Source organism: Artibeus jamaicensis, unplaced genomic scaffold, assembly GCF_021234435.1.
Source record: "Artibeus jamaicensis isolate MK-2021 breed Jamaican fruit bat unplaced genomic scaffold, CSHL_Jam_final contig_387, whole genome shotgun sequence".
Classification (NCBI taxonomy): Eukaryota; Metazoa; Chordata; class Mammalia; order Chiroptera; family Phyllostomidae; genus Artibeus; species Artibeus jamaicensis.
In genome coordinates, this window is record NW_026521812.1 from 5,390,165 (window position 1) to 5,407,380 (window position 17,216).

The window sequence follows — 17,216 nt, forward strand, 5'->3', positions numbered from 1 at the left end:
ACAAAAAGATACAGAGATGTATTTTTGTTGTCTAGAGAGTCCTGAATGCAATGATAACCCCAGAAGTGATTAGGGCACCAGCTCCCACTAATTAGAACCAGAAGTCCTCAGAGAAGAGGCTGATCACAGTTAGCATAGGGAAAGTGCACTTTCCCTAAAACACTTTTTTGGCACCAAAAAGTAAGAAAGTGCTCAAAAAATAATGAGCATATTTCAAAAGGACTCAAGAGCTCACATAAAGAAGCTCCCACAGGCCAAATCTGGGGCAATTTAAGTACCCAAATAAATAATGATTATAGTGTATTTTAGTTCATTGGTATTCATACAGCTAACTTATAAATAATAAACAAACAACAAATAAGAAAAGAAGGAAGGCTTTTTCTTACAGTAGAATGGAAATAAATGTAGAAGGAATAATGACAGCTTTAAAAATCACCCTTTGCAACTCTCATAGTAAAAATTGAACCAGGGAAGAATTATTAATGGATATTAAAGCCAGTGGGTAAAAATTTAATGAGAATCAGGATACTTTATCAGGGTCTCAACTACTGCCCACAACCCACTCCCACCCCAGAAATAACTTATAAATCACCAAGGCAAAAATATTACCTTTACAGAAGAGAAGCCTGGTGAGCACCAACTTAAGCAAGTGATCGATCAGATTTGGCATCAATAATAATGGCACAAATGAACAGCTAGTGCTTCTAGATACGAAGCACCGAGTACGCTGTATCACTGATGTAGTATTCCCGCCAAAGACGCAACGCATACGTCCAATTACGAGGAAATGTCCAACAAGCCCACGCTGAGGAACAGTCCGCAAAATAAATTACCTGTGTTCTTCAAAAATGTCAACATTATTTGGTAAAAGCTGAGGAACAGTTGCACATTATACAAGATCAAAGAGAAAAGAAAACATAATGCAATGAATGATTCTGTTTTGGATCCCAGAATGAAAGTGTGATTCCATGACCTGTGTCCTTCCTTCAGAATAATTTTACATAGGCATCTTTCTTTATTTTTTTACTGTAAATAATTTTTTATTTTTAATTATAGTTGATGCACAGTATTATATTAGTTTCAGGTGTACAACCCAGTGATTGGATGTTACATAACTTACTAAGCAATCAATCACCCCATTAAGTCCAGTACCCATTTAACAACATACATTGTTTTTGCAATACTACTGACTATATGCCATAGGCTGTGCTTTACCATATTTCTTTTTAATGGGATAATAAGCCTATAAAAGGGAAATAGAGTATAGTACAATATCTATGCAAAAAATAAACTTTTTCTCTGACTGAAATTTTTACTTTTATGTCTGGTAACCATTTAAAAATAATATAGAAAATAATTTAGTCACTTTCAGAGAAACTCAGAAGCCATGAGGGCATCCAGAGTTAAATTGGTTCAGGGTTGTAATCGTCCTCCATTTGTCTCCCCACAGTGGGTTCTAAATTCCAGCCGGTCCTGTGTGTCCAGACCTCAGTGGGCCAGGGGACACTGTTTGGAGGGATTTTATCTATGCAGACTATTAACAGTTTACCATGTAGGTGGAGATAGATTCCAGTTTGTGCCTTGTGTTTCAGCCTCTCTGTACTGTATGTTTTTACTGCATAAATTTCATTTTATTTTTTGTTTCTTCTTTTTTATACACTGCATAAACTTTAAAACTAAATCCTACAAATGAATAAAATGTGCTTTATAAAAATCCAAAGGCATTAAGCTAACATCTCAATTACTTATCATTAATGACCATAATTCAATTGAAATCTTGATGGAAATAGTTCGCTTTTTCTTCTGAAGGTCAGGCACCAGCTTTTTCATCACAGCAAAGCCTGTGTCCCCTGAAGAACTAACTGGTCTTCAGAGCAGAGAGGGCTCTGGGACACGGCGAGTCCCGTAATGCAAAAAGCTGACCAATGGTATTGCCCCTCAAAAAGTATTAGGATCTCTTTGATCAATAACCACATCTTGAAACATTAAAGTGATACACAGGCAGAGAATTTTTTTTTTATTTTAAGCAGTACAAAAAGGGCACAACATCAAAATTTTATCTCCCTCTCCCTGTTCATGGTTAACTCCTGCCTCTGCCCACCTAACGTTGTCGTCATACACTCCAGGGTCGGTCGACAGACGACAGCCCGTGGGCCGAGTCGAGCCTTCCGTGTGTTTTTGTAAAGCAAGTTTTCAGTGGGATTAGGGAAGAATAGAAAACTTTATTTTATGATTCTTCAACAGAAAAAATTGGTAACATTTTGCCAAAATTGCTTATATATTTAGTTAAATTATGGTTTCAAATGTGGGCAAATATGTCTTAAGCTGCAAAATTTCGGAGACAGGCTGTGCTTTTTCCTGATAAAAGTCGAGCCCAGTAAGAAGTTCCACGTCGCGGACCCGCGCCACGTGCGCTTTCAGCCGTTCTTCGATCCAAACGGCCTCTGGTTTGTGTTCCTACGAAAGAAAAACAGAGCATTGTTTTCCATGGGGCAGGCACACTTTTTCATTAATAGAAAGGCCTGTTGTTAGAAATTGTCCTTTTCCCGTGATTTTTGTCTTGCTTTTTAAAAATCTTGGTATAAATGACATACAACTTTCTATTAGTTTCAGGTGTGCAATATCATAATTTGATGTTTGGGTGGTTTTTACTGCTTTAAATCTTAATTTCATACAGCTAAATTGTGTTGCTTATTAAAATAAAAAACCAAAAAAAATCAGTATAAAGTATAATAAATACAGACCATCCCAAAGTCATCAAAATCGAGCCATTTTTATATGCACTTCAGATGTAAATTTTTTAAAAGTGAAATAGCACAGATGAAATTAAGTTCCCAGTGTTCCTCCTCTCTGTGCTCATCATTCCATCAGTCAGTGTGAGTCCAGTCTGTGTTTTTAAGCTTTTACTGCACATCGGTACACGTATATGCTATTGATGTATGAGTTTTCAACTTTACAGAAATGATATTATAAGTGGCATTCAGTATTTACTTTTTCCCTCAGTATTATGTTTGTGACCTATTCATAGTGATATATCTTGGTCTAGTTAAATCATCTGTTTTCAGCTCCATATTCTGGTTGCACAGTTTATTTTCATTGTCATATGGATAGTATTTTTGGCATTATAAACAATACCGTAATGAATGACGAGGCGAATGCCTCCTGTGTTCCAGAACGTGAGTGTCTAGCACATACAGGTGGAACCGCTGCGTCAGAGAGTCTGTGCAGCTTTACGAATGTGAACCCAGCTCTCCTTGGAGTGTTTGGGCCAATTGGCGTTTCCACTGGCCATGGAGAACCGGCCCGTTTCCCCACATCGTTCCCAAACCATGGTGTGAAGTAACGTTTCATCGCTGTGTTACTACAGGTAGGTATCTTTTCAGACATTTCTTGGCTATTTCACTTCTAATAGGGGTTTTTGTTTTCTGTGTAAACGTAAGTTCAGTAATTCAGAGTCATAGATTTCTATGAAATTTTGTATTCTTTATTGATTTTCTAATATCGCATATTGGCGATTTTCAGTTAAACTTTTTGAAGGTAAGAAGGCTTAAAAGTCTGTTTAATTAGATGAGTGTGTTTTAATAACTCTCAGTCAACTTTCATTCTGTGGTGTGCTTGGTTTTTAATCATGTGTGCCTAAAATAGGCAGCTGCTTTTTCAGCCAGAGGAAGTGTAAGAGGAAATTACTTTTTGTTCCTAACCACTGAAGAATTTCTCATCTTTGGTGTGAGATCCATAACTGGGTTAATTTATTAAAATAAATATGCAGTGTACCAATTCAAGCTCATATTTCTATTGGGGTTCTAAACCATTCTTCTTTCCCACCTTTTACTACTTCACATTTCAGCAGCATTTAATATTTGGATTATTTTCATAAATTTTTCTCCCACTGGGTTTATATTACTCCTCTCTCCTGACTTATTTGGTATCTTTCCAACTAAATGTTTACTGAACATCTGGGAGTCTACACTCTTTTAAAATTTCAATTAAATGGGTGCTTGCTTCGGCAGCACATATACTAAAATTGGAACGATACAGAGAAGATTAGCATGGCCCCTGTGCAAGGATGACACGAAAATTCATGAAGCGTTCCATATTTTTGCAACCTAGGTGCCCATCAGTAAATGAATGGATCAAAAAATTGTGGTACATATACACAATGGAATTCTATGCAGCAAAGAGAAAGAAGGAGCTACTACCCTTTGCAACAACATGGATGGAACTGGAAAGCATTACGCTGAATGAAATAGGCCAGGTGTTGAAAGAAAAATACCATATGATCTCACCTTTAACAGGAAGCTAAACAACAAAACAAACAAGCAAGCAGAATAAAAACCAAGACACTGAAATAGAGAACAAGGGGAAAGTGACCAGAGGGGAGAGGGAAGGGAATTTAAGGGGGAAAAAGGGGAGGGATTTGGAGGAACAAGTATGAAAGACACAGAGATGAGGACTGGGGGGTAGGAAATGGGAGGAAGGTGGGGAGCACGGGGCGGGGGGGGGGGGGCTGGGATGGGAGAAATAGACAAAAAACTGTACTTGAAAAATAACTAAATAAAATTAAAAAATAATAAAATTTCAATTAAATGGTCTTAAAGTATAACACAAAACTATACCTAGGCAGGGGTGACACTCAAACTCTTCAATACCAAAAAGTTCACCAGCACCAGCTAACCAGAACACACCGGGCTATAGACACACTCTAGCTGTACCAGTGCATCCCCACAGAACAGCAGCCTTGCAAATGTACAGATTTTATGAGAGATATTTAAATACATGCTTTTGACTAGTATAAATAATTGATACATATATTTGATTATATATGTATTAGGACTGTTACATAAACAGAAGTATTTAATACTCCACAAATACAACTAACTCCTTGTTAGTTTTTTGAGGCAGTATCAGTTGCAATACTTTTCTTCCCTAACCACTTTCTTGCTCTCTCTCCTTAACCAGTTCAGGCTGGTTACTGCTACTACCGCACTTACAAAACTGCTTTGTCAAGGACACCTAACTGAGTGCATTTTAAAAAAGATCTTTCCATTGTTGATCACCTAAGCTTCCTAAAGTTCCTTCTTTTATATTCATAGCTCTATTTGTTTGATGACACCTTTTTCCTCAACCAATTCTAGTTTTTTCCCTTCTGGAAGTGCAGATATTTTCCTCAGTTTGATTTTATTCATCTTCTATGGTTTAACACCAAATCTGTCTTGACAGTGCTGATTTTTCCCCCAAGTTTCATACCTGTGTTGTGCCATGGCTGCTGAGTAACTTACAGTGACAATAATCACTTACACTTGTGGCAACCTGTTCACTTATCTGATAGAAATTTAATAATACAAAATTGAGGGAAAAAGAAAAAGGAGGGCATAAAAGATGAAAAGGACAAGAGGAGAAAGAAAATAAGTAAAGTAACATGACTCTAGTCACCTAGGTCAAGTGTGAGGTGGAGCTGTGAATCTATCATTTCCACAATGGGCATCCATCCCCTTAAACTTCTGGTAGTGGGAATACCTCCCCAGATAAAGTGATCAGAATAAACATTCTAAGTGTGACTTTTTATACAATGTGCTCCCTTAAAGCAAGCCAACTATTTCATTAGGTGCTTAAAGCACAATTACCTGTTCTACTGTTAGAGGCAATATTGGCTGATTTGGACTTATTGAGGTGCAGTTTGCAGATGTACTGTACTTTCAGGGTGATTGATTATAGAGGATTTTACCTGGATACAATTTCACTTCATGCTGATTTCGGAATGTTTACTTCATCATAAGAAGTTATTCCTTTATAATGGCCACCACTTGCTTACTATTTATTGAGAATTCTTAGGATTTTATAAGAAATATTTAATCCTCACAGCAAGTTCATGAGGGAGCCAAATTTTGTAACACAATTGAGGAGAATGGCATTGAGTTCTCTACCCAAAGAGGCCAGGTCAATAATTGAGCCCAGGCTTTGCAACTCCAAAACCTTTTCACTTAAGTTCTATTATATACTGTTTCTCCTATACCCTCCTCGATAGCCAAGTGGCTGCCTAGGTCTGAGGGCCATCAAGAGCAAATTCATTCTTCCCAAAACAACTGATTGTCTTACATGTTTCTGGCCAGTTATGCCTAAATTTTCAGTCAGCTTAGACACTCTCTCAGCTTGCCTCTTCCCTTCCCATACTTAATTGACAACTATATCTTACTAATTTCACAATTTCTCTTATAATAATAGCTTGGTTTAAGTTTGCCTTAGACTCATCCTATGTCTCATAAATATCTTTATAGCTTTTATATCCATATTACTATGTGGCAAAGTCCTTAAGATTTTAGATAACGTCAACTTCATTGGTGATGATGTCCTACTCAGTAGACATGATACCATATTAATTTTGAGATCGCCTCCACTTTGGATGATCAGGGAAGGCTTTGTACCATTTGTACTGAAACTTGAAGTATAAATGGAATTTTTAGCAGACAGGGAAAAAAGGCATTCTAGAGGAGAGAAGAGCATGAGCAATGATGTCAGATTAGGGAAACTCAAGTTTAAGAAATTTCAAGGACTTTTGCTGGCCCAGAACTTGGGTCTGAAAGAGTCAATTGAAGGTAAATTGTGTACAGGCTGGAAGATTTGTGTTCATTTGTGTTTTGTTTTTTTACTTGAGGTAGATAATCAAAGTTTGTGGATTAGAAAATACATGATAATAAAAAACTAAAATTTAAGTAAGTTAGTAGTGCTGTACAGAGATAAAGGAAGGGAAGGAAGGCAGAAGACAATTAAGCTACTTAAGATTGACTTTCAGAAGTACTAATAGAAGGCAATAAAGGCCTAGACCAGGGAGAGCAAATAGGTTCTTCTTTGCACACCCATTCTAATCAATCCATACTGGCTACCTAGAAGCCCTGTGATAAACAACTGTCTACTCCAGATTCAGGGGTAAAAAGCACCACCATCTTTCTATCAGTCACCAATGTCTGCCACCGGAAGAGGAAGTGAAGAGTGATGGCTTAACCTTGTCTCAACTAAATAAAATTCTGATGAGAAAAGTAGGAAGAGATTCAACTAGACAGCATTTTCTGAGAGCATTTTTTTAAGAAAGTCTTTCTCACTCTTGGACTGTGAGTGACCCACCTTGCAGCTTCTAACCTTTGTCCTCTGTCGTTAGTCACTAAAAGACCATTCAAACACTCTAGCTAAAATCCTATCTTCGAGACCTTGTAAAATGTCACCTTCCCTACCAAGAAGTATTTTTTCTTTGAAACCCTACAGCAATTTGGTCTGTCCCACTTTGTGCCACTTATCTCTTATTCTGATTTATTAGGCTTGTAAGTGCAAGACTTACGAGCCCCTTTTTGATTAGATTCATGTCTGATGTATATGTGAAGGCAGTTATGTGGTAAAAACCTAAAAGAACAGAAATGAATCCTGATCTGGCCTAGAACCTAAGCTTTAATTGCCAGTCTCTAATAACCAATGTGACTTCCATTTCTACAAACTGGACATCCCTGAACTTAATTATCCTATCTACCTGCCCAAATACTTCTCATTCCTAACTGCTCTTTATTTTTCTTAATAATCTACATTTCAAATCTCTGACTCATCTTTAAGTCTCTCTCGTTTTTCTTTTGGCTCTTGCATCCAATAAATTACCAAATCCTCTCCATTCTTTACTCCCTCCTTGGAAGAGTCATCCTAATCCTCTTAATCTGTCAAACTCTGCCCTTCTTACTCTTACCACAATTTATAAAAACTTTTTTTATTTCTCCAGCCAAATGTGTTTTGAATTTGAAACACTAAATCTTTATATGGCAATTAAACTTGATGACTTTGCTTACTAGTTAATTTGAAAAATAATTATTTTATTAACAACTGACTCATTTACATGTTCATATTTCATTCATACTAATTTTCTGTGAGTATATTTTATTTATATATGTTTATATTTTATTTATGTATCTCATTTATACATCAAAGTTACATGTGAACTCTGAGGACAGAGACAATGTTTTCCTCTTTTGTGCATTCTAAAAAGTTTCTATTATAACTGTACTTAGTAAGTGCTCAATATATTTGTTATTAACTTCAGTAAAGCCCAGTTATCGGAATACATATTTTCTTGTATAAAGAACTTATATCCAAGATGAGGTAACTATTTACATATAATTTGCCTTGATCAAAAAGACTTTGAAGTAGACTAATGCATGATGTTAGAAAAGTAATGTTACTTAAACTAACTTATTTTGTGTATTTATATTTTTGTATATATTTTTAACTTTAAACCCTGTGTTTCAAGTTGATGAAGTTTTCATATTTCAAACCTTAAAGTTTGCGTCCAGAATCAAAATATTAATGAGATGCCATCTTTTCCCTTATTAGTAAGCATGAATAAAATGTACAAATAAAATGCATAAGATGTACATATATAAACACCTGTTCATGGAGGCACATATATGTTTAAATTGTTATTAATTACATAAAGATCAATAAGCTACAAAAAAGTTTTCAAATGGAGTTATTTTTAGTACAACTCTACCCATGAAACACCTAAAAAACATATTGTTGTAGTCGGAGCGACTGTTATGAGAGCCCAGATGAGCTCCAACTAATCATCTTCTCAGGTCCCAAGGACTCTCCGGGAACATACTCACAGGGCAGCTCTCCAAGTTGGTAGGGCGGTGAGGGATGATGAAGGGGAGGACGTCCAGCCACCCAGGGCAGGCGTCAGGGGTGTAACTCTCATTTTTACAACTAGTCAGCACCACAAAGTAGTGTGTCGGGATGGGGACGCTGTTGTTGACTACGTACCTAAAAACATAATCGAGAGAATTTGATGTTATTATATATTTACTTCTGAAGATTATAAATATTTTAATATTTTTTTCAAGGAATGCCAAGGTAAAAGTATAATACAATAGAAAGTACAAAAACATTATCACATACTTTTAGATGTCGATGAGCCAGAGATTTATAGGAGTCCACACTTGGTTATTTAAACATTATGGGAAAATATTAGAATACAAAGCAAAGTAGAACATGCTCCTATGCCTCGTTTCTTAGTTTTATTGAGTCTATACTTCACAGTGACATTTTCTAAGAACAGGGTCTGAGAAAGAAGCCCATGTTCCAAACCTAGCTACCCACTCCCAGTGCATGTTCGCATGTACTCTAATCCTCTAATATTCCAGGACTTACTAAGTTTATTCGACTTAACATGGCGCTGATCCTATGTACCAACTTCACAGTGTACACATGGGAGGAAATCTATAAAACTGATATGACAGTCACTATTTTCAAACAACAAACATGAAAGTGTTTTTGAAAGTTTTAAGTGCAGAATAGAGTTAAGCTATCAGTATGAGTCCTCTAAAAGGAATATATGTGAGCTTGTATAAGTAGTAATATATTATTGTGACTTAGAATTTCTGCATGGACTCTGTAGTAGACTGTCTGACTTTACTGCTTACTTGTTGCAGAATGCAAGCAAGTTAGCTAATCTCTCTGTCCTTCAGTTTCTTCATCTCTAAATGGGGTTAATGAATCTAATATAGGGATGTTCTATACATCAAATGAAATATATGCAAGTGCTTAGAAAAGTACCTGCAAGTAGAAAGGTGCTATCAAAGTATTTGCAGAATTATTAAATGGTGGAATATAGGACTAATAAACACTGAAATAAGGATAGGAAAAACAAAATAGAAATGGAGCCCTGGCTGGTATAGCTCAGTGGACTGAGCATGGGCCTGCAAACCACACAATCGTGGTTCGATTCCCAGTCAGGGCACATGCCTGGGTTGCAGGCCAGTTCCCAGCAGAGGACTCATGAGAGGCAACCATACATTGATATTTCTCTCCTTCTTTCCTTCCCTTCCCCTCTAAAGATAAATAAATAAAATCTTAAAAAAAAAACCAACACAGAAATGGGCCACACACTTAGTAGTTATATATGTTACTTTATCAGAAGGTATAGGTAGAAATTATTGTTTTAATTGTGCAAACTAGGCTTAGACAATACAATTGTTTAGTTTGGCCCTTTATACATTTTGATAACAAAGAAATCATAGATGATATTTTTAAATCTCTCTATTCCTCTGCGCTGTGTTCAAAGGTAATTCTGTTATGACTAGGTTTAGTACAAAAATGGAGGGAGGTGGGGAGCACTGGAGGGGTGGGGTAGGATGGGAGTAAAAGACAGAAAACTGTACTTGAACAATAATTAAATAAAAAAATAAAATAAAATAAATGAAAAAAATTTTAAATGTAGTAAAGCACTATTTTTATTTTATTTTATTTTTTTAGAGAAAAAGGGGAAGGGAAGGAGAAAGAGAGGGAGAGAAACATCAATGTGTGGTTGCCTCTTACATGGCCCCCACTGGGGACCTGGCCCACAACCCAGGCATATGCCCTGACTGGGAATCGAACTGGCAACCCTTTGGCTCACAGCCCACGCTCAATCCACTGAGCTACACCAGCCAAGGCAAAGGACTAGTTTTTGACATGAAGCCTACACTTGCTCCTGAGAGATACTTTTATAAATCATCCACTATTAGAGAATAATATAAATTGTCACTACTTTTTTTTTTAATTTATTGCCAGACTGGTACAGTGTCTTCCCCATCTCTCTAACTTTTACAAAATTACATTTTTTTCCTTTGCCCATTAGTTTAGAAATTTTCCTAATAAAATTTTGCTAAACCTTTCCTAGACATCATTATTTCTTCACCCATTAGTTTCAATTTTTGCTAAATATTTAGAGTGATTTGTTTAAAAAGTCAACAATGATATCCTTATATAAATATACTATGTAATATTTAGAATACTGAGCTTTTATTTAAAATATTGAGGCTTCCCCTCATGGTACCTAATTGCTAAATTAAAAATTCCATTTGGTTGCAAATTACTTACTCTGTAATTTCACTTGGATCATCAAAATGACCATCATAATTATAGTCAAATACTGGCCCACTAACAACATTTACTCCATTTCTTTCCATGGCATGTGCTACAAGAAGAACACTGTGGAAATAATCCCATATTTCTAAAAATAAAAAATAACATGTTAAAAATGCTCCTATGGAACACGAAAATATTTTTTATTATAGACAGGTATATTTAAATAGCATCAAATTCTGCTTCAATAATTATCAGTGGCAATTGGGTTATTCTGCAAAATAGTCCATGCAATGAAAATGAATAACCACACTGATGACAGCTTTCTATTGAGAATGTAGTACAGTCTTGAAACTACAATGAAATATGTCTCCAAATTTCTCCCCAGAGTTGAGTTGCTTTCAGAACAGTGAGTATAAAAAAAAATGGTCAGACCATACATATGGCCTTACAACTCTAGGGATAAACACCTTTCATTTACTTATGGTGAGTATCAGTAAAATTTTATTTTTTGAATAGCTCTTTACAGTTAAGTTAGGTTAAAAAACAAATGATCAAAACTCTAGAAACAAGTCACCTAAAGATGAAGTAAGTTAAAAAGAAATTATGTCTGAGATCTTTCCTTTTCCTGTATTTAAAACATTAAAATGAGACAACTCAATAGGAATAATTTGCAATAAAAGATGTGGTTAGTTAGTAAGGTTATAGAGTCACTTAGGTATTTTTAAATTAATAATCTAAATATATACTTACTTTTGAATGCTTCATACATAGGGACCAAATTACTTGTAAGCAAAGCATCATATTGACTATCAGAAGTTCTATTACTTGCTGAAAAATAAATAAATTTTATTATACACAGCTATAAGAGAAAATATGACATACTACATACTAGGCAAAGTACCATTACATTCTAATGTAAATTAATAGTAGTAACAAAAACACTAAGTCCTGTACAACAGGGGCCATCGGGAATGCAGCAGCGTTACGGAGAGATCACGGTGCTGCGGCTGCACGCCTTGCAACACCTGGAGCCCCCGGGAGCTGGAAGAGGTAGGAAGAACTCCCCTCTATAGTCTCTCCTTCAGAGGGAGCATGGCCCTGCCAACACCGTGATCTCTGCCTTCTGGCCTCCAGAACTGCGAGAGAACGCTTTTCTGTTGTTTTAAGGCCACCAGTCTGTCACATCAACTCTAGGAAATACGTATGACACCAATAGGAACACACAGTTATTGAATGTCCACAGGGTAGTAATGCTATTCTAAAAAATTCTTCCAAAACATTTTCTGGAGAAAGCGAGTTTTAACTCAGCGAAGACTGCTGACGACACTGCAGATGCTCGTCTCCGAGGACTCACGGACGTGCCGCGAGGCACACCGGGTGCTGGGTGTATGTGCTCTGGAACCGCAGCTCCTGCCTGCCGGCCGACCCACTGAGCAAAGTGCTCCGGCCCTCTGCTTCATTTGTCTCATGGCGTGTATCTCATGGAAGGACTGTGAGGATTAAGAGCTGCGAGCCTACAGATGTGTATTATAATGCTTTTTTATATTTAAACTACCCTTAGGTATCTTAACTAAAACTTAAATAAAACATTAATGGGTGGGTCCCAAAAGGCAAGGAAAATAGAAGTTGGTTTTTAACCTCAGATTCCACATGGTATTCACGGTCCTTAGATCCCCAGAAAGGCTTTTCTACTCTTTAAACTAAGCCCTGAAAGTTTGGGGGGAGTGGGGTGCAATATAACACTACTCATTTTTCAGAGAAAAAACAAGAATTAGTTTATGATGAAATTTTTAACAGGATATATAGTGGAAAGTTAGAAGAAAGTTTCATTTTATCCTTAATGTTTTTAGACAAGCTCTTTATTATAATTTCATTTCTTCGTTGAGGCAAACATATATATGTACCAACTGATATGCTGTGGCTTAACATGTATAATTTTATATGTCAATTTAAAATTGTTTATTAATAAATTGCCACAAGTATTTAAAGTTTGCATAAATTTGGTAGTTCTAATTGTCTCTAGATAGATATTTTAATAAGACATATCAATTTATCCTATTTACAAGTAATGCAAATGTAAACTTAGAAGTTTATTTTTAATGTAGTTTAATGTAGTAATGTAAGAAGTTTTCTTAGAAGTGAACTTCTAGTGTAGAAGTTTATAAAATCATTATACGTAATGCTATTTGCTGTCATTAAGCCTTCCTCCCCACTTCCCCAACTATAAATCTCAGAATCTTTAAATCACAAATTTCTAAATTGACCTCTTTGGTCATGGCTCCCAGGAAAATGAAGCCAAACATCAGGAGTAAACCCATCCTCAGAGGCTGAAATTGCTGAAAAATCTCACAGGTGAGTTAATGACAATGGCTCTTCCTGCTGAATAGGGAAGAGAGATGAGTTTTTAAAAAATCACACTGGCTTCTGCATGATCCCATTAGAGATGCTTTTTAAAAACGACTTAAAGTTCATTCGGCTGCTTATTCCACAGTTTAAAATTGTTGGATACACAGCGTGAGTGAGAGGCCTGAATTCCAGCTGGATTCCTCTTCATGAGCACAGCTGCATCTTCAATATCGTCCTTATATGGGCAGCAGCCAGAAAAAATGTTTTTTTTTAGATGATCATGACCCTCTCCAAAGAATATTCAGTTTTTAAAATTAAACTTAAACCCATCAAACTCTCTGAACATCTGGGCCACATTAGAGCTGATGTGTGGTTCTCCCTGCAAAATTTATTAGTCTTTATTATAGCTGTCCCGCTGCTTCAGGCCAGCCCACAACCACTGGAAGCCCGCTGGCCAGCTAGTTCAGCCCAAGCAGATAGTTTCGCTGGTGAGTATATGTTTAAGGCACATGCCCACATCCAGCTGATGAGAGCTTTCTAAGCTGCTGCTCTAAAAAAGAGTTATACTAACCAGGAGGATAGAGGAAGCCGTGGGTGATATTCTGGTGTGCTAAATAGAAGGAACATTTTTGGCTCTCAGAAGGAGCAACCCTGACATCAGCCCGCAGACAGTCTGGGACAGTGGGAGGAAGAGGCGATGTGTCTCCCTGTTGAAAGAGAGAAAAGAAAAAAAAAATTCGCCCACAGTTGTGGCTCACCCATCACCTTATATGGTTTGTAACTTCCCTAGAATGTTTTTCACTTAACCTTTTCCTATTTTCTTAGTGAATCAGATCTACGCAAGCAATGAAAATGGATGTCTTCAGCAATGTTTTCTTCCGTGGCTCCTTTCTGGTTAGGGACACCAGGAGGGCAAATCAAATACACTTTGGAAGGAAATATTTGCAGTATAAAACCTGAATTGAGAGCAGAAGAATTATGGGAGTTGCTGCTAAAAACCAAAATCCTTTTCAGGCTCTAACTTTAGGTGGTGGTTTATGTTGTACTAGCAAATAAAAGTTGGAAATAAAATATAAACTTAAAAAATACATGTCAAACTAAGGATGTTTTTCTTCAGTTGGGCAAGAACTTCTAATGAACCTAAGATTAATTCAAAGAAGCTGTAAGTTGTCTAAATTTACTTATTTGGGGATTTTAATAGATTTTTGCTATGCTTCATTCATCACGAAATACAAGAATTTTAAAATTAATTTTCTTTGTAACTCTATTTTAAAACTAACACCATAATTTATTAACTAGTAGGCATCCTATAAATGTGCTATCTAACCCCACCATTTAAGATAATATAGTATTAAATTATCATTATATTAGCATATAATCATGAATAAGGAATGTTAGGTATTCATGTGTATTTTGTTCCAGAGATTTTGATTTAAATGCCCTCAGCTGCCTACAATGTATATGTTTCTTTTTTTTAAAGATTTTATTTATTTATCTTTAGAGAGGAAGGGAAGGAGAGAAGGAGAGAAATATCAGTGTGTGGTTGCCTCTCATGAGTCCCCTGCTGGGAACTGGCCTGCAACCCAGGCATGTACCCCGACTGGGAATCGAACCACGATAATCTGGTTCGCAGGCCCATGCTCAATCCACTGAGCTACACCAGCCAGGGCCAATGTATATATTTCTTAACAAATTTTATAATTTACAAAGAAGAATATTAAATTATAATGTCTTCTTCTACTTACTGCATTGCACTAAAAGCCAAAATTAGCTCTGTATGTGGTAATCATTTTATCAAATACTCACATTGAACACTTCAAACTTATACAATGTTATAAGCCAGTAATACCTCAATAAAGCTGGGGAAAATATATAAATAAATATAAAAAATTAGTTCACAAAGGAGAATGCAATGTACACTTGTGCTATATTCATAAGACCGAGAATACCATCGTGAGATGTAGAATATATAGGAGATGAAGATAAGGAAGTCTAGGGAAAGCCAAACAGAGAATGGACCCCCTAAATGCACTGCAACAGAACGGATGGAAAACACTATAGTGAAGGTGAGTAGACCTCTCAACTTCTTTGAACCACTATCTCTGCTTCCTTCTGAAATCCTATTAAAAACACAGTAATGAGAAGGATACGTGAGGGATGATGAGAAACTTTCAGAAGTGGAAATTAGATAAACATATTTGTTTTCAGGTGCAACCTGACTTAGCAGACCAGAGTATGCTTACAACTAAAAGTCTATAGTTGGGGAAAGCACAAAGAAGCCGACTCCTACTTCAGGGCCCCAAGGTGGAACCTGATGTCTCTTAAAGACAGGGGATGCGTATAGGGCTGGCTGGCAAGGATAGGTTGAAAGTCTGTAAAACAGGCTAAGCAGGATCTTCACTCACTGGAGAGGTTGAATCAGAAGGATGATCAGACTAAAGGACACAAGACACCCCAGAGAGCAGGTGCACCATATTGAAGACAGTGGAATTAAATAAAAATCTAAGATCCCTCCCGATCTCATTGTCCCCCGTAGCCTGCCAATCTTATGCCATGTGTCAGATTAGAAATGTCCATTTTTAGAAAACCAGCTTGAAAGGAAAACTAGATACTTACATGTGGGATCCCCCAATACAATGTCTGCATCTCATCCTGATTGACCTCTAGCAAAGCCTGCCAGCTGACAAGCCCCAGCCATGCAGCTCAGGGCTTCGCCATTCAGTTATGAGCTGACAACCAGAGACTACCAGACTGCGGCTGTGAGAGCTGGACTCGAGAAATTAGCTGAGCAAAATGTTTACTAATTTCTCAAAGTGGCATAGACTTTAGATTAGGGAAATGGACCAGGATGGTATTAGCCAGAAAGTACTAAAAAAGGAGGTTGCGTGTTTTGTCCTAACTAAAAATCTTGTTTCTTCTATACCAAACTTAAGCCCTTAAATATAAGAAACACATCATTAAAAAAGACAGGATGTGGGCTTCTTTACAAAGGTAAGATTAGCCTTTAGAAGGATTGGAGGGGAGGTAAGGTCAGATCTTTTCTGAGTCCTGGGCCACTTACCTACTCTATACCCCCACCCCCTACACATTCATAAACAGCTCCAAACTTGCTATCTTTTCACAATTCCTTAAAGTTTTTTAAGCCAGGTGATAGAGAATTAAGAAAAAAAATAAATAGCACTTAGACATGCATAAGATCTCAATTTTCTAACTCTCAAAATTCTTCAAGAGAAGTAAATAAAGAGCATAGACAGGAAAGTGAGATGCTCTCATTGCTAGTCAGCCTGGGGATAAAATAAAACTTGAACAGGGAATGCAATTATTTATAGTGAAGTTATGGACTCTCTTTACCAGTAGACCAAATGTAAAAGCTAAAGATTGTTAAAGATTGGATAGTTATGATCCCACCTTATGGAAGGATAATAAAACTATGTGCTTTTGAGATATTTTTCTGGTCATGTGATGTAATGTTTTTCTATAGGGAAAATATTATTTACAGTTAAACATAAAAACATTTACAACACACAATAATGTTTCTAGTTTTTAAAGAACACAATCAGATAATAATTTATTGGCGCTAACAAGCTTTAGAAACAAAGAAATTTCAAAAAATGTAATAAAAAATTTAATAAATGTCTCCTTTACAGGAGACATTTGTATAAATGTAAATAAAGATGCCCTGAAGGAAACCAGGACTCAAGTCAACAATTTGGAGCAGAAGGAAGAAATAAACATTCAACCAGAGCAAAATAAAGAAACAAGAATTCAAAAAATGAGTAGAGGCTTAGGAACCTTCAGGACAACTTTAAACATCCCAACATTCTAATCATGGGGTGCCAGAAGGAGAAGAGGAAGAGGAAGAAATGGAAAATGTATTTGAAAAAATAATAAATGAGAATGTCTCCAATCTGGCAAAGGAAATATACTTTCAGGAAGCTCAGAGTCTCCCAAAGAAGTTGGACCCAAGGAAGCACATGCCAAGGCACATCATA

General features: G+C 36.5%; 1 protein-coding gene and 1 non-coding gene across 2 annotated transcripts in view; one reads left to right on the forward strand and one right to left on the reverse strand.

Annotated features, from left to right (window-relative positions):
- Nucleotides 1-1,127: 1,127 nt before the first annotated feature.
- ENPP3 (ectonucleotide pyrophosphatase/phosphodiesterase 3) overlaps nt 1,128-17,216 on the reverse strand; it is a 78,805-nt gene continuing 62,716 nt past the window's right edge. The window contains exons 21-25 of the mRNA XM_037147910.2: nt 13,796-13,931; nt 11,629-11,706; nt 10,891-11,023; nt 8,637-8,793; nt 1,128-2,457 (exon numbers count right to left, since the gene is read on the reverse strand). Coding sequence (XP_037003805.2) covers nt 2,287-2,457; nt 8,637-8,793; nt 10,891-11,023; nt 11,629-11,706; nt 13,796-13,931 — 675 coding nt within the window. The 3' untranslated portion in view covers nt 1,128-2,286. The remainder of the gene's footprint in view (nt 2,458-8,636; nt 8,794-10,890; nt 11,024-11,628; nt 11,707-13,795; nt 13,932-17,216) is intronic.
- On the forward strand, nt 3,995-4,101 carry LOC119051253 (U6 spliceosomal RNA). The gene has a single exon (XR_005082888.2). It is a non-coding gene; the product is annotated as a U6 spliceosomal RNA (small nuclear RNA).